A 21188-nucleotide genomic window follows, 5' to 3' on the forward strand; every position below is an offset into this window, starting at 1 on the left:
CTCTGAGAGCCAGAATGAGTGAGCCACAGTTTGTGTGTGTGTGTGTTTGACGAGAGGAGGAGGAGATTTTAGTTGGGGCAGGAAACACTTTTCCTCAGTACTTCATTATCAACGGCCAAGAAACAACGAATGGTGGAGGTGTCCAGACAGGCACTTACAGCTCTGCCTCAGTTCTGTGCTATTCCTTCTCTCTCTCTCTTTCTCTCTCTCTCTCTCTCTCTTTTCCCTCGCGCTTTTAACCCCATGCACACTCTGTCCTAGCACTCACCACCAGTGTGGAAAACTACTGGTGAGAAGCTGTTTGTCTAAGCCAGATTTTCTTACATAGAGACATGCCACTGGACACTGTTTTCAGACACTGTGAACTGATAGCTCTGAAAGAGTCTAAAGTGTGTGAAATGTACTTTTTGACTAAATCTTAGTTACAGTTTGAGATAATTTGTCTGTTCATTTTTTGGTCTTGGGTAAAATTCAGTCATCCACTCATGGTTCATGTAGTTGTATTAAACCTGACGCAGAGTGCTCTTGTATCCAGCCTCTGTGTATCCACAGGGGACCAGCGGGCTTTGCTATAAATTCTTTGCGTAGCCTATCAATAGAAAGTCTAAGGCTGTGTTCCCATTGGAGATGTGTGGGAGTCCAGACTAACCACATGGATCCATTCCATGGTTGCGGAACTGAAATGGTGCCCTGTTGTGGGATGTCCACCTACTCCCAACTATTACGTAAGTGTCAAAAGGTCAGGCTTGGAATTGCTTCAGCGTGTCAGTTTTCCCAAAGGCTAAAAATTTGGAAGGACACTGGCCTCCCTTTGGCTTTGGCCTGAGGCGAGATGAGTCTTTAAACAGGTAAATGGTTTTTCGGCAGTGTGGTTTGGTGTCCTGTGATAATCCTCATACATGTGTTTTTGATATCAGTTCCACGGCTGTCATATCTCTCTTTTCATGTCTTGTAATTTGTTTATGTGGTTTGTCTCCACCGTGGAAACACGGGAAAGCATGAAACTGAACACTAATCAATGCTTGGCCGTGCGAGAGGAAATTGAGTGATTTTGTTTAGGATGGGCTTAACTCTTGATTTTTTGGTATGTGTGACACATGATGTTAATGCTCTGGCCTTGATACGTTACTGTAAACACAGCTCACAGTGGTACCCATAATCCATCATTGACTTATTTAAAAAAATTGTCAGTTGTGCCCATCACACGCTCCCATCAGATTCATCTGTTGTAGTCCAGATCGACACACATGTTCATGGGACATAAAAATAGCCTTGGTTTGGATATCTCTGAATGACCCCAATGACCTGGAGATGGAACTGAGACGCTCTGAAATCTGTTTAAATATGTGCTTTGGTTTTGTTTCAGCCAACACTGTTCTGTACCTCTGGACACTAGCAGATGAACTGTTAGCAATTTGCATGTATAATCTTGTGTTTGTGTCGCACTCGCTTGGGGGTTGGGGGGTAACACGCGTATGTGTGTGTGTTTGTGCGTGCAAGTGTGTGCAGGTGTTTGTGTGTGACTGACTGAGCGCTTGTGTGTGGGTGTTTGTGTGTGACTGACTGAGCGCTTGTGTGCGGGTGTTTGTGTGTGACTGACTGAGCGCTTGTGTGTGGGTGTTTGTGTGTGACTGACTGAGCGCTTGTGTGCGGGTGTTTGTGTGTGACTGACTGAGCGCTTGTGTGTGGGTGTTTGTGTATGACTGACTGAGCGCTTGTGTGCGGGTGTTTGTGTGTGACTGACTGAGCGCTTGTGTGCGGGTGTTTGTGTATGACTGACTGAGCGCTTGTGTGCGGGTGTTTGTGTGTGACTGACTGAGCGCTTGTGTGCGGGTGTTTGTGTGTGACTGACTGAGCGCTTGTGTGCGGGTGTTTGTGTGTGACTGACTGAGCGCTTGTGTGCGGGTGTTTGTGTGTGACTGACTGAGCGCTTGTGTGTGGGTGTTTGTGTGTGACTGACTGAGCGCTTGTGTGTGGGTGTTTGTGTGTGACTGACTGAGCGCTTGTGTGCGGGTGTTTGTGTGTGACTGACTGAGCGCTTGTGTGTGGGTGTTTGTGTGTGACTGACTGAGCGCTTGTGTGTGGGTGTGCACAGTGGTTGCCTGATCGAGCATTTGAAGCTTTGGTCGGAGCTTTCTGTGACTGCTTCATTACTCTAAAGACTCCAGTACCACTCAGATTCGCCACAGACTGGTAAACAGCGGGCCAACACAATACAGTACCTGCAGAGAGAGGCACCTATAAAAAAATGCTTGGTAGGGATTTTTAAAGCCTTAATGACATTCTGACCTGTTAAGTTCTTTCAGTATTCTTACAGAACCAGCAGAAGCACAGTTATCTCTTCATTCACTGACTGTTTTCACTCTCTTGCATCGCCCTGGAGCCCTCCTGAAGTCATGTCATTTTCCAAACGTCCAGTAGTACAACTTGAATAAACACTCAGTGGCTTTAGAAAACAGACTTAGGTTAGTTATCACATGTATAAACAGCCGAGTTTGGAGCTGTAGAAGAGCCATGCCACAAACATATCCTCTCCAATACCCAGATTTTCCGCTGTGCCATGAGACAGACTTGAAGAAACCCTTTGCAAGGAAATGTTGATAAACCTCTTTCCTGTATTCACTGGTACTGCTGTGATCCTGTAGCTTATTGTTGGGGCTGTGCTGAGCCTGCTTCTGTCACGCTACTGTGTCCGTGTAAAAAGCCTACGGAGTGCTGAGTCACATTCGTCTGAAAAGACTCACGTTCCTTTGTCTCACATTACTTCCCTCTCTGGAATCTCTCTCCGGATCTCTGTGCTTCCGTAAAACACACCGCCGCATCCCGAAACACACGTCATAATTATTTTACTGTCCACCGGGTTCTTACCAGAACACATATAACATCATAAAACGAATATTTTTTTAATTTCCATCAGCCTGTTACATAATGTTCCTTCCCAAAAGGTACTTGTGGTCAGATGTGGTGTGGCTTCAGACCACAAGGCTCTCATGCCAAAGTAACTCATGCCAGATGCCTTCACTAAAAGCAGTTTGACTTTATGAACTGAAAATATTCTAAGTGGAGAGCCAACCTGCCGCTCTCAGTTCTGACTGTTCAGGAGATGAAGAGTGGATGAGGAGTGGCTGCCAGAGCATTCTTGGGTTCCTCACCCATTGGTGAGGCTTATGTAATCTTTATGAACAGATTCTGCCCCGGGACCAAAGGAGAAATGGATGGATGGATGGGTCTGCTTTTATTGGATGCCACGATGAAGCAAGCTGATAAAGATGCTTCTGACAATTCAAGGAACTATTGAAGGCTTTTTTTTTCTTCTTCTTTTTTTTTTAATCTGCAGTAACTCTGTTGGGCTCTCTCCATTTCCTGCTTCGGAACTTCAGACCAAGACTGGAATTGTTCAGAAATCCAGAAGTGGCTGGACCAGACTCTTATAAGATCAGAATGTACCATCAGTCTCAACAGGGCTGAATAATAATATAAAAAAAAGGACTTCTGCTCCTGCTCCTGCTCTCTCTGGTAGGACTGCCAGGCTGGTTTTAATGGACAGGGTGTCAGTCAGCTGTCAGGCCAGGCCCGTTGGTGACTGATGTGATTGTATAGACTGAGAATGTGAGATTTGGCTGTGTGGTTGGAGTGGACACAGCACAGGTCTTTCTCTCAGGCCAGAGGGAACAGGGGTCTCTGAGGAGAGGAATGCTGTTTTCAGTGTCAACAGAGAGGGAGATGTTATGACCCCTTGGCCAGACCTGTGGCCTCAGAGTTATTTTTCAAATCAGACATTCTTATGGCCCATCCACACCCATGACAATGAATGCACTTTATTCTCCTTAAGAGCCAGCGCTGTTTGAGCTCTTTTACATAATCCGGTTTGAAGAGGTTATCTCTGGAAAACCTATTCCCCACTTGGATTTTTATTTTGAGAATTGAACTAAGCATAATTTTTTTTCTCTTTTGATGTGAGTGCACATGTCATATGGGGTGGTTTCTCCAAATCTGACTGTGTCCCCGTCTTGCCAGTGATCTCTGAGGGCGCCAAAACTGTTGGTTACCAACCCATACAGTTACATAACCAGTGCTTCAAAGAGAGACAGATATGGACTTTTCAGGAGTGCTTACTCTCCTGCTTTTCTATTCCTACTTAAGCCTTTTTTTCTTTTCTTCTCTGAGAAAGACAAGTGTGGTTTTCTCTTCAAAGGGACAGTATATGACATTTGTCTGAGAAAAGAAAAATATGTCCCTTTAGTGTAGAGAAGTTAGCGAGGTGAGTCCCGTTTGTCTTCTTTGGCATTTCCTTGCCTCTTCAGTGAGTAACAAAGCCAGAGGAGAACAGAATGTTTTTATGGGCTTGTTTACTTATCTGTGGCTGGCGTAGCTATTCAAAAAAATGACAATGCCTCTTTTTTCAACAGCGAAGCTTTTATCTTTTTTTTCTGTATTTTTCTGAAATTGTTCTTTTAAACTTTTCTCTTCCTTTTTTAAATTTGATCTCACATAGTGGTCATGCTCTGGTGTTTAATAATTGGTAGAGTAATTGAAGAAAGATTTGAATGTAGCAGGACGAAGACTAGTCACAATCTTTTCGTGTGACCCTTTGCCAAGTACTGTATCTATGCCTTTTCTCTGATGATTCAGACATGTGGGAAACAGCCTTTCAGCTTGGCTCTCCACATTTCAAGAAAAGACTTGCTGGAAGAAAAGCAAAAGTTCTTATCAGTGAAACGGTCGTCATTTGGAATAACCCTTTGCGTGATCTACATTGGAACTGTCCAATATGTAAACAGATATTCACCAGACTAATTTTCTCTATAATTTAATCAATATGCAGTTTTTTTTACGTTGCTTCTCTCATTTCTTCCATCCTCTCCCTTCTTCCACTCATCCTTTAAGTTCCTGTGAGGTCACAGCCCCATAGAGGACTGAATTCTAATGACCATTACATCAGTGGAGGCCCCTCTTCATCCTCTTCTGGCCCCTTCTGAAGGTGAAAGATGCACCCTGTTAAAAAAAAAGAAAAAAAAAAAAGGAACAGTAGAAGAGAGACACAAAGAGACTGAAGCAGGCTCAGAGGAGTAAATAAACCACATAAACACACAACGCTGGGCCTGCATCAGTCACATGTCTGTGAATTTGAATTCTCTGTGTGGTTGTTATTACTGCACGCCAGCGTGGTTCAGCAGTGAGGAAACATCGGGGATTGCTGCATTGTGTTTCACATTATGGCCTGATTGTTCTTTGGAGACATAGCTAAATATTTTTATCCATATGTCTAATGTAAAATGAAGTGACATAAACTTGCAGGTGAGTTTGAAATTGTGTGTGTGTGTGTGTGTGTGTGGTTAGAATAGTCCTGTGGTTAAAATAGTTGTGTGAGTGGTTAATAGATGTTTGGTTAGACTGTGGTAAGTTCTCACTTACATCATTCAAATTCTGACATGCCAGAAAAAAACACAACTCAATAGATTTATAATGGTCTCATATTGGCTCCTGATGTCCTCTCCTCACAGAATCCCTTCCCTTGTCTTTTAAACGGTTCTTGATTAAAGTGGAAAAGTATACAAAAAGAAAACTATTTCTAACCAAAAAATTTAACTTGTAAAAAATTATACAATGGCTGCAAAACTCAAAAAATCCTTTCATTTCTTTAGTGTAGTGTGAAGTTTTTGGGTTTTTTTTTTAAATCAAAAGAAGAAATTTGTTATTTTAAGGTGAGGACGCTGACTAACGCAGCACTCTAAATGACATCACTGCCTTTGGACTGCTATGGGTGATTGTTCATGGATAGGAGTGATAATGCATGAGGAACAAACAGTTATTGATTTCCATGTGTTTTTAATATTTTATAATATTTATAACGTTAAGTTTTTTTAGAGAGTTCGAGAGCACTACATTGGATATCTACTTTCACACTGAAAATATAATATATATTTGTCTGTTATAATATGTATTTATTAATGTATATGTAATAATGTGTATGTAATAATAACATTTAATAATGCTGTTTAACAATGCCGTGCCTGTAGCAACTGGTTCATTCACCTCCATCTGTCAGTGGATGTCTCTCCATCTGTCAGTGGATGTCTCTCCTCTGTCAGTGGATATCTCTTCTCTGTCAGTGGATGTCTCTTCTCTGTCAGTGGATGTCTCTTCCATCTGTCAGTGGATATCTCTTCTCTGTCAGTGGATGTCTCCTCCATCTGTCAGTGGATATCTCTTCTCTGTCAGTGGATATCTCTTCTCTGTCAGTGGCTGTCTCCTCCATCTGTCAGTGGATGTCTCCTCCATCTGTTAGTGGATATCTCTTCTCTGTCAGTGGATATCTCTTCTCTGATACATGGTCGGTGGCCCTGTCAGGGGGTAAACACGTTTTCACTCGGCACTGCAACAGGCATCTGCTTAGCAGCAGGGGGAAAAAAAAGGAAAAAAAGGCATTTTAGTGCTGTTGATCTTTGAGTGGGACTTTTCGGAAACAAAGGACTAGTGATGCCTCTTTAGGGTTGAAAGAAAAGCCCCTTCCCCCTCTGAACTTTTCCTTTCTTTCAAAGACCATCTGTGAGTACACACAGACCACAGGGACGTTTAGTGCCCTGGTAACGAGAGAGCAATTTTGGACACTGTGAGTGGAAAGATGTGGACCACCGATTTCTGAGAAGTCTCTAATGGTCAGGGTTAGCTTTCACGAAAACAAAGTCTGTGAGTGTATGACGAGCCAGGGGTGTGTGTTTATGAATTTGAAGTGTTCGTGAATACAAATGGGTTTGTGTTCATTTGCTTGACCTGGCAAGAGAACGGTCTACCAATCCCATCTGATGTCAGTAATCACAAAATGTAGGAGCAAACATTTTGTTTGCTCTACTAGAGACAGATGTCTCTGATTTAGTCTGTGACATTTAGGCACCTTAAAAAGGAAAACATGCAGAGGAACTTCAGACAGGTCTGGTCCCAGAATGCTTATATTCCCAGTCATCTACACTAGTCCTCCTTCCATGTCCAGTCAACTGTTTTCTTAGCTGGACTTTCCATCAGTTTGCGTTCTGGGTCATGCTTCAGCTCAATCATTTTATCATGGTGTCTGTTCCGTGTGAGGCCGCAGACAGACAGGTAAAGATAACACAAAACCATCTTTACTCACCACACTTTACTTCACATCATTTCACTGTAAATGACGTGGGTTTGAAAACGACCTGCTCTGTGAATTAACACTCTGGCAGAGGGAGCTTTCACTGTGGATTGGAAAACTGCTGTTTTCATAAGCCTGACAACCCTCACTCTGTGCTAGCAGCTCTCCCAGTCTTAATGGACTAATCCTGCAGGCCGATTGTGTGATGATCAAGTGTGTAATACTTTGGCTGTATGTGAAAAACGAACACACAGGCCAATAGCTTGATTTGTTGATGCTGGAAGATGAGCCATCTCTGCGGGTGGTTAAAACACATGTGGAATCTCATGTTGTGAAAAGGCCTTGACCTGAGCAGATCTGGGGTTGTGGCAGTAGAAATCCTTTCTCCTGTGTGGATTGCAACATTTAATTTGCAAGCTTTATTATTGTTGTTAGTACCATTCTTTTTTTGTCTTGTTTTTGTTGCTAATTTTCCATTGCTTCCAGCACAGAGGAGAGTGCTGTGTTTGCCATAGCTCAGATAAATGTCTGGATTCAGCTGCGGGCTGGTGATGGTTGCCCAGACCTGGTGAATTACCTTAGACTCATGTGACAAAAGACACAAGGGAAAAATGACTGTCAGTTTAACACGGAGGCCCACTGGGCCTTGGCAAATTGGCAGTTTTCAAAAAGTGTGGAAAATCCAGAGAGATACATTATAATGCGTTTGGTTCAGTGTATAATTACAGAAGGCTGTAGGTAGTTAACTACTTTTCAACTGGGATATGTAACCTCAGAGAATAGGTGAGTTTTGTCCCTCTGGGCTGCAGCAGTGCCTCTCACCAAACTGTCTAACTGCCTCGTACCTTATTCCCCAACCACGTCTATCACATCATCCTAAACCAGACATCTGTCCTACCTGAGGTGTGTGTGTGTGTGTGTCTTAGGTAAGTAGCTCCGCTTGGCCCCAGACCCAGCCCTTTGTCCAGCACAGTCACTGATTGCAATCAGGCAGAGGTACAAATGTGCCGCTGTCTGACAGTCTCAGAGGGACCGACCGTAGTCATACGTGGTCCCCTCTCATCTTTGTTCTCCAAACATTTGAGAGTTTTGACTGGATTTACTCATAATCATTGACGGGTTCACTAGCTTTGTGCAGCCCATTTTTCCAGCGAACGCTGTCTGTCTGATCGGAAACGACCCTAACAAAAACACTGGGCGCTCCAGAGCTGGCTGTGGCTGCTCCGTGTGGCCTCAAATGCCTTCTCTGAGAGCTCCGGAGGATCCTCCTGTTTGAGAAGCTTCCAGAGGATGGGAGTGTCTCAGTGTTAAATGCATACTGTACTTTCATACTTTGGTGTGTTCATTTGGCCTCCCCAAAGCTTTTATGACTCGACACAATGAAAGAGAAAAGGTGAAGCCAGCGGCTTAATTTGGGTAATTAGGGAAATATTGAAAGCGCATGTGGTTACCAACTGTTCAGACTTCTCTTGGCTGCTGTGTGTGTGTATGTGTGTGTTTGTTTGTTTGTTTGTTTGTGGTTGTGTGTGTGTGTGTGTGTGTGTGTGTGTGTGTGTGTGTATGTGTCTCTCTCTGTCTCTTCAAACGGAGACATGTCCATGGCCAGTCTTTGACCACAGGCCATAAGGTCAGCTGGGATGCCCTCTCGCAGAAAACGATTTCACCACTTCTACTTTACAAGCCTGTTAACCCGGCCAAACACTTTTTTTTTCCTTTTGGTTATTTACCCCGGTATGCTTTGAACACTTGACGGCGGTTTTAATGAAGGCTGTTTGTGGATTCCTCCTCAGCGGTGCACAGACGTAATGGCTGGGTCAGGCGTGTGAGACACGTGTGTGTGTGTGTGCTCCTGCTTCCACTGAGCATGCCGCTGGTGTGTTTGTCATTAGGAGGTTTTTTCAGTACAGCAGCAGTGTCCAGCTCCTTACCCTGTCAGTGAGCCATCACCGATACCATTACACTGTTACCTCAGTACCACAGTCCAAGTGACTTTGGTCTAACAGAGTTTAAAAGCAGTCATTAAAAAGCCCTTTGTGGTTGGATGTTATGTCATGAGGTCAGACAGGTGACATTTACTTGCCTCTTTGGCAGTGGAGGCTTTGTTGCCCTGGTATTTTCACTCAGTGTCAAACCGTGAGAGGTTGTCACCTCACACATCGACATTATGCAAGATTTGCTGGACTGGACCACGCATTCTGTGAAATACAAAATGAGAAAAAAATGTGACTCATCCTGACTTGCCATTTGACAACACTACCCAGAAGCATTATGTATATCTACCTGGAAAATGCGCATATTGTGAAATATTTTGCGAGTTTTCCTAATGATGATATATGTGACTTTTGTTTGGCAGTCTGAACTATTCTCAGACCTGCTGCGATTAAACGGTTCTGCCCTTAAGGCTGTGATCATATGCGTCACGAGAGGGGCGTCCACGTACTTCTCTCCTGACCTGCACTTTCTAAGACTTCCACTTAGTTTGTTTGGACGAGTGACTTCACAAGCAGCCGACTGTTAAGATTTGGTTTTCACAATAAAATTCTGTATTCAAAGAAGCTGTTTTTGTAATTTCATGCAATTCCATTGTTTTCAAAAAGGAACTGTAGGTTTTCTCCAAAACAGAACCTGGAAATTCCCGAAATTTACTTAACTAATTTTTGGATTAATCTCTCATCCTTATTGAGTATTTTTTTTGTTTATTTAACAGTTAAGCCCAACATGTCCTTTTACAATTTCTCTTTGTTATTGAGTAGTTTTTTCATATTTCAGAAAATTTAATTAATATTTTACGAATGAACAAAAATGCGTTTTTTTTAAACTGCTGTGCTTAGGGCCCCTCTTTTCCCCTCAGTAATGTTTTTCACTTGTGTCCATAAAACCTTTTCACATTAAAATTCCTCGTTTTTCTCTGTTTCTGAATATTAAATGCAAGCTTGACAGACTGTTTGTATCGGTGAATACCAGGTATCCACTTGAGTCCAAAATTTTTGACAAAAGCTTTCAAAAGTCTTTGTCTTATTTCAAATTACTAAACTAAAAAAATGATGTTTCTAATTTACAAATAGCTAAGATCAGTCACATCTGTATGAGATGAAATGTGAAATGAGAAACTTTACTTTTTGAGTCCGGGGACCCGTGAGCTCTGAATGAGTGAAAGATATTTTGTGTGCGTGAGAGACTGAGTGAGAACAACGTGGAGACTTCCTCAGTGTCCGTCCTCTGCAAAGGTTGGCTGTGGAATCAATACTTAATGTGCCGACCAGCTTGAAATCCAAACTTTGGAAGCAAATTTTGTTTTTTAATGGAGAGGAGGAGAATCTGGATAAAAGTGTTGCCGTATGCAGAAGCTGTAGGCACATTTGCAAGGTGAGATGGGGTCAGTTAAACAGAGGAGAACGGGTCAGGCCAGAGGTAGAAAGACTACAGCTAACGCATCAAGTCCAGACTGAATCACACGCACAGTATCCACAACACAATACCAAAAACCTGAATAAAGATAAACACTCTGACTTGGCTTTGAGCTGAGCATGTCTGTGTTTTCCACTGTCATTCTCTGGCCTTAAATTTCGAATAACCTGTACTGTATAGCAGTCAAAATTAAGGTCCTGCAATCAGTAAACCCAGTTGTGAAATATGGAATACCTTACACTGGTTCATTACCTGTTTGGGTGGAAATCGTATTTTTTAAGCCATGCACATTGATACACTCTGAATCGCTCTAATGGGGACACATACACACCTCTAGTGATAGCACATGCTGTAAGAGTATTTTAAAAACAGGAAAATAGTCATAACCTGAGCGCTAGTGTCGAGTGAGATGATGGTAATAGCTGCAGTTTTTCACCTGCCACGCTCCAAATTAAATCTGATTTTCAGGCATAGCTTGACAGACGATTATGAGTAGGCTAATTTGCGGTGATGTAAAACAGGTTGGAATAATCCTTTGTTTCTTAGCTGTGGAAAGCATTTGATTGCTGAAAGAAAGAGAGTTTTGCTTTAATGTGTTAGTTATGGATGCTGATTAGTTGGCACAGTGTGGAATGGGATGAGTGAATTATGTCTGTGTCAAACTTCAGCCATAACAGACATAAAGCTGTTACATAATGGATGTAAACAGGCCTATATATATATATATATATATATTTTTTTTTTTTTTTTTTTTTTTCAGAGAGGCTTGAAGACTCCTCAGGTTGATCATCTTTTCCTTTTTCTTCTGTACATTCTTCTCAAGTGAATATTTTCTTCTATTTTCAACACTTTCACTGTTAAAGGGGACATTTAAAGGTGGATTTAACATTGAATGGAGGTCTTGCTTTTTCATGCGAGGGAAGTCAAAGTGTGGCACAGAGCATTTCCCATGAACACTTTCAGTTAGTTTGCGCAGAGCTTTGTCAAATATAGTACTCAAATCTAATACTTTGATAAAATTTTTATTTTATTCAGGAAGAGAAACTGCCAGCATCTTCTGAACTTATTTGTGATCCTGTCATGAAATGACAGAGTGCACTGAAAACTGAGGGTTTGAGTATCGAAATAAATAAATAAATGAATAAATATGTGATTGATAAAATGAATGCAAAAACAAAGAAGAGGACTCTTGCTGCTCTAGGCGTATGCTGACAAAGCTCCTCCATCTGTTGTGTGTTCTGTGGTATGTGTATCAGATATATAAGAGTGAGTCCTGATCCTGAACAGTGTCCTGGACCCCAGTGCTCTTTCTGACTAGATTGACTGGTTTCCCCTAATCGTTCCTGGTTTGGTTCTCTAACATATAATTATTGGTATTAAGGTGTGTGTGATAAAAGATGTAATATGTATCAGAGGAAGAGTTCTCTTCAGGGTACTGTATTATGTTATTCTCATATAGAATCACCTGGATTAGCACAGCTGTTTGAACTGAGAGCATACAGGTGTAAAACATACATGTAAACACATGTAAACATAAATCTTTTTTCCCTGCCTGTTTTTTTTTTTTTTCATTGTAAGCGATAAGAGATATTCTTCACAGCTGGTTACAGTTGATTACCTGTCATGTTATTTCATCTTACATTTATTTAGCTTCTCTGTCATAATATTTATGATGAACATAGGTGTGAGGGTCTGTGTTAAATGATTCAGATGGTTATAATGGAAGTAACATGATGCTCCTTGTTTGGGTGCCAAACCCCCCTATGAATGTACCCCCCCCATGGACAAATCCCCCGATGAACATACCCCCCTTTGAACATACCCCCCTTTGAACATACCCCCCTATGAACGTGTTTCTAAACCCCCCTACGAACGTGTTTCTGAACCCCCCTATGAACATACCCCCCTATGAACGTGTTTCTAAACCCCCCTATGAACATGTTTCTAAACCCCCCTATGAACGTGTTTCTGAACCCCCCTATGAACGTGTTTCTAAACCCCCCTATGAACGTGTTTCTGAACCCCCCTATGAACGTGTTTCTGAACCCCCCTATGAACGTGTTTCTGAACCCCCCTATGAACGTGTTTCTGAACCCCTCTTTGAAAACATCTTCCTATGAACATGTTTCTGAACCCCTCTTTGAAAACATCTTCCTATGAACGTGTTTCTGACATTCAGATGGAACAATATTTTGATATTCAGTGCGTGAGCGTCGTGGCCTGACAGGCCAAAAACAGGTGTACATCCTGTCTTAAAGACCAGCCGTAAAATATGCTCTGTCCCGCTTCTGGGCACATGCTTGCAATTTCGTTTTTAAAACAAAAATTGATGATTGGTTAGTAAATTGCAAGGGGGTGTTGAACTGTTCAGTCCAGGTGGAGCTAAATGGGAACCAACAAAAACCATTCCAAAACTGCAGTGTACATTTTCCATTAGTGCAAACAGATGTGTCAGATCATCTCATCATCTCCTGTCCTTTCCATTTCCATTCAGGGCAAACTCACCTGACCAACTCACCTGGCCAATGATCAAGTGAAATATTTGGTGAAGGTAGAAGTCACCAGTGCTTCTGTGAAGTCTTGTCTGGAGTTTATATTAACTTGGGCTGTCTTTCAGGTTCCCAGTGTTAGTCTGGGAGGGGGGGGGGAATTCTGTTACTTTGTGCATAGCCTTAAGGATATAAGCGTATCATGGAGAATGCTGTCTCCTTGTTTATTCAGGATGGGAGAAAGCATTGTAAGCTTTGTCCAAGAAATGGTCATTTTAACATCATATTTTATTAGAATGACATGTAAAGTCATGGCTGGACTGATGAGCTCCACTGGCGTCCGTATGAGAAAAGATTAAAATTAAGAGGAAACTTCCATGATACCAGAAACAGGCCTCATTTTAGCTGTGAAGAGAAACCTGAAACTTTTTTTTTTTTTTTGGATGATTCAGAATGCTGTGATGTTATATTTTTAACCCTTGTACCCTGAACTTTTATTTCTTTGTTTGTTTGTTTGTTTGTATTAACTGGTTCAGTATGGTTAACAGAAGTTACGAGTGCCTAAACTCATTTTCAGTGAACTGTGTTGTGTGTGGGGTTTGTTTTACCAGTGATGTGGAACAGGCAGGGATGAGCGAAAGTCTTCTGAGTAGCAGCAGAGTTTTTAAGTGTTCATCATAAAATGAAATCAAAAGAAATGCGCCGATCTTCCCGGACGGAGGAGGATGATGTGGGGAGCAGACAGTGGGGATTGATTCCAGCTTTGGACTCTATGAAATGAGAGGGGACTGTTATCCTGCACGAGACCTGCTGTCTGACTGCAGATGAGGAAGACTGTCTGACTGCAGATGAGGAAGACTGGCTGACTGCAGATGAGGAAGACTGGCTGACTGCAGATGAGGAAGACTGTCTGACTGCAGATGGGGAAGACTGTCTGACTGCAGATGGGGAAGACTGTCTGACTGCAGATGATGAAAGACTGGATGTTGGAAGGGCAGGTTGTGTGGGGCAGCATCTGGTTTTGTTTAGGTGTATGTGGTGGGGGTTGGGGGAGCTGTGCTCCAGACGCTCATGACAGAGGCACAGCCAGGTCCCCTGAGCCCTGTCAGGCAACAGCAGTTTTTGTCTTCCCACTGGTCATCTACAGGCAGCGAGTGGGCTGGGAGAAAGACCATTCACGTGAATGAGGGAGAGTGTGTGTTCATTTACTTAATTTGCTCATTTTCACTATTTACTCATTTACCTAAGCCTTCATTTAGTTGAATGGTCTTTCCATGGCTACTGGGGGCTATTTGGCAGAGACTTCAGTCCCTCTGTCAGGTCAAAACTGAATCCTGGTCTATCTGAAAAGTCAAAAGCATATGTAGATTTTGGGTCCTCAACAGAATTCTTATAGAGCATTGTTACGTAAAACTTTCTGAATGGAACCACTTGACCATTGAGTTTCAGTTCCAAATTGTCCTTACATACTCAACTTAAAAAAAACTGGTGTCTGTGTGAAGCAGACTTAGCGACAGGCTGGTTGACTGTATGGATACAGTTAAAATAGCAGTATTAGCACATGTTCATGTTTAAAGGAGTGAGAATACGTTATGCTACAGAAAGCTTCTCTGTTGTGGTGTTTTGGAGGGTCTTTAATCTGTATAGTGTAGCATAGGAACTTTCCCCCTGCTTGGACCGGAGCTTTGATCCGTGTTTAAATGCAATGCCAGAAAGGGCTTGTAATGGGCTCCAGGAAATGAGAAAGCTGGGAAATGAGAACAGTTCTGTCTGTGTGAGGTTTCTGAATGGTCTGAATTTTGCCCATGTTGCACTGATGGAGACCGGTTTAGATTGGGTTTAATTCAGTGATTGGGTTGTGTAACACAGCATATTCTAACAGACTTTTGTCTGCTGACTCACCATCAGAGTGGCTTTCTGTCTGTAAGGCTCTGACAGAGACAGTGTGGGTCAGGAAAGCCATCTAAACCGTCCCAGTGGACCCTTAAAGACCAGGAAAGAGGAGCTATTTCCATGCTCCAAAGAGGGAAAAGTGGAATCTCATGTGGGAGTTTTGCCATGGTTCACTGAATATGTCACCTTCTTTCCTGAGATACATATGACTGGGTCTTTGAGAGAAATAGGAAGTAATCCAGGATGTCTGTGCTAAATACAGAATATCATGTCATTGCAGATATGTTCTTCACTAATGCAGCACATAACCTGTGTTCTTTTAATTCATTTGGGACCTGCAGCACAGGGCTCCACTCCACACTTACCACTGACTTATACCCACCCACACACACACACACACACACACACATATATATATATATATATATATATATATATGTACATAAATAGGGAAATCAAATATAAAACTTCACTCTAACTTTATTCTCTTGCCGAAAGATCCATTTGCAATGAAGCTGTAGTTTAATGGAAGATTTGGAGTGTGTTGCAATTTGTGTTAAATGATTGGTGCTGACTATAAGAGGAGCCTTAATATCAGTAAACCTAAGACATCCAAGATCTCCTGCAGGGCTCCACGGTCGGTCTGTGTGAGGTCCAGTTTAAAATGACTGTGATGATTGTGACTTGAATCACACGATGCCTGACTCCCATGATCTCATCTGACATCTCGGTTCCAAATGAAGTTCTGTTATTCTCCTGTAAACTCCAGGCTCTTTGACAACCCTATCGGCATGCCTGTTGGAATCAAACTTGAGACGTTGTTTCCCCAAGACGCCTCCGTTTTATGAATATTCAGCTTCATCACCGACTTTATAGTCTTTATTGGCTTTTCAAACTGTCTGTGTTATTCTGTGTGATGCACTTCTGCCTCCTCTCCCAGGCAGATTTATCACTGTTTTATCATTAGCCAACTTCTTCATTGTCGGCCTTATAGTAGCATTTTTTTATTGAGCCCTTGATGTTAAATTTGTAATTTTCTCCTGACTGATGGAGATCGTAATAGCTAATTGTTCCCATGAATAGAGGAAACTTAAACAACACTCTAGGGATGGCTGTGTTTGAAGTAGTTTTGTGCAGACTTGCGTTCAGTTGCCTTACAACATGGTAGCTGTGCTGCTGCTTTGGTCGGCCATTCCACTGAAACAGTAAATGATTATATCATTGGGCAGGAGAAAAAATGGTGAAAAAAAATGTTCAATTTCTCGTAACAGTAATACAACTGATGATGTTATTTGTTTTTCACGTGCGTCTTTAGAAGAATAATACAGAAGGGCAAGAGCCAAATAAAAGGGAAAAAAAGTCATAAAACAAAATAGTTCACGTACAAAAATCTCCATTCTGTTATGAAGAGTGCAGCGTATGAAGTTTGGTAATAAAAGTGAAGTATGCGGGAACAGCAGTGCTGTTTTTGTCTTTGTGTATGTTAAATGGTCATGGTGTTGTGTGGTTCCTCCATTGGCTGTAGCCTGTGACCGCTTACACAATAATATTCATCTCCAGTCAGTGGCCCAGGGAAACCTTCAGACATACAGACCCCCACACTTATAACCCTCATCAGATTTCACACCTCCCCCTCCCCAGCTTCCTGCAAATACTGTATTTTCACAGATGGATTGGCAAATCTAGCATTTGCAGTGAAAGGAAACCAGTGGTGCTTTGCAGGAGCGTTTCCAGATGCTACGTTTTTGGAGCTGTTTTAGAGGAACTGTAGACTTGGTAGAAAAGGAGAGTATGGATTGTTCGTCTTGTAGACCCACTGCTGGGTACACTGTTGCTACAGCTCCTTCTTATTGCTGCTCCAAACCAGAGGTCTTCACTGAGGAAATTAAATATAAGATTGATTCCAGTTGAGAAAAGACATAATAGTCATGAGAATGACAACCACCAGTTTGTGATTGATAAGTTGATAGATTTCAGACCAACTCATGACTCATGTGTTCGTGTGTGTGTGTATATATGTGTATGTGCAGTATGTATGAAATTGATTTTGCTTGCAATGATGGTCAGCCTGACAACCATCAAACTCTTACCAAATTAGAGTTCACTGTTTGTTTTCAGAGTTTTCACTGCGGGTCATATCTGTAATCTTGAGTTTTGCCCACTTCACTTCCCAGCAGATGTTGGATTTCATACTTCTCCTGCTTTAGGGTAGTACATGCACATTCACAGCTAATGGTACGCTTGGACTAGTCTTCTCGCTGCGATGTCATGTCTGTCCGGACCAGAGAGGCACAGTCTACATACTGTCTCAGTTTTCCCCCCAACATATTATTCCTGTTTCTCCACAGTCCCAGGTGCCATCACTCACACTGTGGCAGCACTGTCTAGACCTCATTCCCTTAATCTCACCAGTTTACATTGTGAGGACCATGTGAGCCTGACGGCCATTTGTCCAGCAGACTGTAGGCTCCTCAGGAATCTGGGAGGGAAGGGTTGCCAGGTTGAGTAATAATGCGTTCAAGTGCCTCAACATTTGTCTTTGTCTGTGTTTCTCTTTTCCAGCATCAATAACAAGCTGCAGCAGCCAGAGGCAGCTTCTGGGGTTCTGGAGTATGCAATGAAGCACTTTGGCGAACTGGTAAGAGCACTTTTTCCCACTGTCCATGCCTTCATTCTCCCGGTCATAAGGATCTCACAGCATTACAAAACATGTCCCTGTCAAATCCAGACACAGTCTCCTAACAGGCAGATGGGCACCCTTTCAGACACATGCCTCCGTACACTTTATTAACTCTCAAACACGTGCCGCATGTGGCTGCTTTAGACCTCAGCGTGGGGTTGAGGATCAAGTTTTGTGACTGTCTTAATCCTGTAGAGATTTGATTTTTTTCTTCTTTTTTTTCTTTTCTCCTTTTCTCCCATAACAAACACACCAAGACTTTTTGCAGATAGACCTTAATTATACACTAGCAGTGAGCTGTGTCACATTAACAGTGAAAGGGTTTAAAATGCTCAGTTTGTGGAGCCCTTTGTCTGGGGCGTCTGGCTGTCTGAAAGGAAACTTCAGCACCGTTTCTCGTGTCATATTTCATTAATACAGTACACTTTTTAAATGAACAAGTGGTAATGCATATTAATGTTCCGTTACAGAAAGCTCACACCATTTGTAAAGACAACACAGTTTCATTATCTAAAAAGAATAAAGACCTGCTGGATTTTAGCCTAGGAATTCTTAGTGGGTGTTTTTGGTTTCCTGGCCCTTCTGGTTCATCCATATTCCTCAAAGCAGGAAACTGAGTTCTAACTCTCAGAGGTTCCTGACCTCTCCAAACAGATTCCATCCAGATATGAAGTAAGGTTCTTTAGTTGGAGATGGCTCAGAAGAGCTGGCTCAGTTCACTCATTGCATAAGCCCGTAGACAAGACTTCTTTGTTTTACTTGATTGCTTTCCCCTGCGATGCCAAAGAGCTGTAAGATGTAATTGTGTTACCTTATGATCAGTCTCCGTTTGTGTCCTTGTGTGTGTTTGTCTAATGTGACGTTTTACAAGGTGGGAACAGGTTGAATAAGTCACCATAATATCACCATCAAGCTTGACACATGCAGGAAAATGAATTGTTTATTAGCTGCCAGGTAAAGAAAAGACAGGTGTTTTTAATAAAACAGGAGGACTGTGAACCAGCCCCCACCTACGTCACTGTTAGAAGAAACACCATTCCAACTCTGCTTTTTGGAGGGTTTTTTTTTTTAAAGGTTTTGCTATTGATTTTATTGAGTGTCTGCATTTAGCAGAATTCCACTGATGTTAGACCACTGACTGTTTCATGGCGTTAGCAGCTTTTCTCGTTTACGGGAAAACTCTCACGTCTAGTTTCCAGTGACTGTCGCAGCATTTTGAAAAGAGAAGTGTGAAGAGAGATGTTGCAGGGTGCGGGGAGGAGCCATGCCTCCGTCTCTGAGGCCAAGAGGCAGGATGAGGTTACCCAAAACAGGCTTAATTTAGGCATTAATTTACGACAATTATGCCTAATCAGAGAAGTGATGGAGGTCAGAGAAGAGGAAACTACCCAGTTTACTGTAGCTCTCGGCCATCTGAGTAGAGGGGCGCATGAGTGTCCTTTACACAGGCGAATGGGAGACTTAAGGAACTGCTGGGGTCTCATTACCAAATAGGCCCTGTGTTAATTGTGGAATTAGCTCCATCTGGGCTCAATCTTGACTAGATCTGGTGGCATTACCTCCTACAGTTCCTTCAGAGATTATCCAGAGATCTGTACTGCACAGACAAACACCTTAGAGACCAGCAGGATTGGTGTTTTCACCTACTCAAGATTCAGTATATTTATTTGTTACATACTTGATTGATTGTACAAGTACAACAGCATTGAAATGAATTGCAACAACTCTGGTAACTGTGCTCAAATAAAGCTAAATGTCAATGTAAATGTAAGTAAAGAAAAAAAGAGAAATATATATAAAGCTACATACAGGTAAGGTAACGAGAAACAATGTAAAAATGATATTAATGTAAAACAAAATAAAAATAATAGTATAAGCTATGTACCAGGAGGTAAGCAGTTGTAAGTTGAATTGAAGTGTATAAACAGTTGCAATGAAGGTGCTACAAAAGATTCAAGGTGCAAGAATGTCTCCTAAATGTTTAATCCAGAAGGAGTGCTTTAGTCTATGTCTGGACTCTGTGACACACTGAACTGACCCTGTATGGTTAATGAGGTGGTGTTCACTCCTGAAAACAACACGCTTTGCTCTCTGATCCTGTGTGATGTGCGTCTTCATATAACAAACTCTGAGTCATGAAGTGTTTCCAAGAGCTTTTTATGTGCCAGTCTTCACACAGTGGTGACTTTAATACAGATCCAGCATCATGTTGATGTACTGTGTAGGGGAATAAGCAGGTTTCTGTCAAGTATCCTCGTGAGTTCACATGAGCGTCATGAAGTCTGGATTTCCCGTGGGGTACTGTGCTTAAACACGATGACAGGACCTGACCCTTGGGGACTAAGGACCTCCCAGTTAGAGATCACCCAACTTGTTTGGTTTTCTCACTACAACAGGGCCTGACAGTGACGCTGATTGACCGCTCGCCGAGTGGTAAAATTAGAGCATTTATGTGTTGTGAAGCCCCTCCATATGTTCCGGTTATTAATCACTATTTCATGTATTTTGATCATAACCCTCCTTTGTCTCCAGCTTTGGCTTTTCTGTGCCCTAAGCGTGTACTGATCCAGCATCAGTGCTGTGGGCTCCTGGTCGGTCATCACTGAAGACGAGCTTACGTTGGACTATGATTCAGACCATGTGTCCTATTAAGAAACTTAGCCTCCGCTCTCATCAAGTTTTTTATTACAACTTCACAGATGTGCCATGTCATCAAATTGTTTTGGTTTCAGGCACTTTTTAATGTATTTCATGACCAATTTGGAAAAGAACGTATTGCTTATGAAGGTATTAGGGGAATAGAAACATTTATATATTTCTATTGTTATTGAATGTTGTCATCGTAAGTTTGCCTGTCATTAATCAAATGAGACTCCACTGACTCCGTGTGGGATGATTTTGATTTGTGGTGGGAGTTTCCATTGAGCCATGCTGTCACAGGGTAAGATAACAGGGATGGATGTAAACTTCCTGTCCCTTTTCTCTCTTCCTCTCCTCTTCGTCGCCTGCAGGAGATCCAGGCGACATGGTACGAGAAGCTGCATGAATGGGAAGATGCCTTGGTGGCCTACGATAAGAAGATAGACATGAATAAAGAGGATCCAGAGCTCATCCTGGGTCGGATGCGCTGTTTGGAAGCGCTGGGTGAATGGTGAGTGCCTTGTCTGCTCTCTTAAACACATCACACTGGACTCCAGTACATTGACCTCATATCCAGGTGCTCCCTCTGTTTATTTTTCTGATGTATCACAGCATGCTTTGTCTGAGCAGCTGAAACAGCTCAGCTGAGATGTCAGTGAAATGTTTGTAGGCAGTGACATTTCTGAGTCTCTGAAGAACTGGCCATACCTTATAAGCTTGACCATTCTCTTCATTACAGACACGTAGATGAAAATGTTAAGGAATTGCTTCTCTTTGCTGACATATTTTTCATCGTGTTATTTTGACTTTAGTTCTTTTAGTTCTTTTGATTTACGGTTAGTGATCAAATCACTCGTTACTCCAGGCAGTCTCATTACTTAAAAGCCTGGTTTTCTCTTTATAAAAAAGCTTTTATGTCGAGGTAAATGATTTTGTCCCTGATTTTTGTTGTTTTGGCCAA

At 42.2% G+C, this 21188-nt stretch overlaps 1 protein-coding gene across 2 annotated transcripts in view; it reads left to right on the top strand.

Moving 5' to 3' along the window:
* mtor (mechanistic target of rapamycin kinase) overlaps window positions 1–21188 on the top strand; it is a 92514-nt gene that overhangs the window by 36735 nt on the left and 34591 nt on the right. For both annotated transcript variants that reach the window (XM_030783533.1, XM_030783532.1), the window contains 2 exons: window positions 17470–17545; window positions 20599–20738. In XM_030783533.1, the coding sequence (XP_030639393.1) occupies window positions 17470–17545; window positions 20599–20738 (216 nt within the window). The remainder of the gene's footprint in view (window positions 1–17469; window positions 17546–20598; window positions 20739–21188) is intronic.

The sequence above is a fragment of the Chanos chanos genome, chromosome 9, assembly GCF_902362185.1.
Source record: "Chanos chanos chromosome 9, fChaCha1.1, whole genome shotgun sequence".
Taxonomy (NCBI): Eukaryota; Metazoa; Chordata; class Actinopteri; order Gonorynchiformes; family Chanidae; genus Chanos; species Chanos chanos.